The sequence below is a fragment of the Acanthisitta chloris genome, unplaced genomic scaffold, assembly GCF_000695815.1.
Source record: "Acanthisitta chloris isolate BGI_N310 unplaced genomic scaffold, ASM69581v1 scaffold7075, whole genome shotgun sequence".
NCBI lineage: Eukaryota > Metazoa > Chordata > Aves > Passeriformes > Acanthisittidae > Acanthisitta > Acanthisitta chloris.
The window spans coordinates 408-981 of NW_008672045.1; the positions used below are offsets into that span (position 1 = coordinate 408).

At 58.5% G+C, this 574-nt stretch overlaps 1 protein-coding gene across 1 annotated transcript in view; it reads left to right on the top strand.

The window, feature by feature from the left end:
- Nucleotides 1–217: 217 nt before the first annotated feature.
- CCDC30 (coiled-coil domain containing 30) overlaps nt 218–574 on the top strand; it is a gene marked incomplete at both ends in the record, with an annotated part of 26597 nt that continues 26240 nt past the window's right edge. Inside the window, one exon of the mRNA XM_009074358.1 lies at nt 218–338. Coding sequence (XP_009072606.1) covers nt 218–338 — 121 coding nt within the window. The remainder of the gene's footprint in view (nt 339–574) is intronic.

Below are 574 nucleotides of genomic sequence, written 5' to 3' on the forward strand. Positions count from 1 at the left end.
CTCACCTCATCCCACATCCCAGAACCCCCATCCCTCATCCCCTCCAGACCTTCCAGTCAGGGTTTTGCCTTGCCCAGGTATCCCAAAGCCCCAGAGAAGCATTGTCCTCCAAATACTGGAGGTTATCCTGGGAATACAGGGGATGGAGGTGTCCCTGTGCCCCAGCTGGCTATGGAGGCCCTGGCAGGCACAGGCACAGAGCTGTTCTGTGTTCCAGGTGGAAAGCTACGTGGGCCATGTGCGTGCCCTGACAGAGGAGCGTGAGGTCGTGGCCTCCGAGTGGGAGAGGGAGAACGAGCAGCTCAGGCTGGAGCTGGCACAGCTGCAGCTGCAGCAGGGTGAGCTCTTCCCTTGGGATCATGGGCACAGAAGGGCTGGAAGGGGTTTGGGGCCTTACAGTGCTCTGGAGAGCAGAGCAGAGAATCATAGAATCAGCCTGGTTGGAAGAGACCTCCAAGATCATTGAGTCCAACCCTACCGTGGTCACTAGCCCCTGGCACTAAGTGCCACATCCAGTCTCAGCTTGAAAACCTCCAGGGATGGGGAATCCACCACCTCCCTGGGCAGCACATTC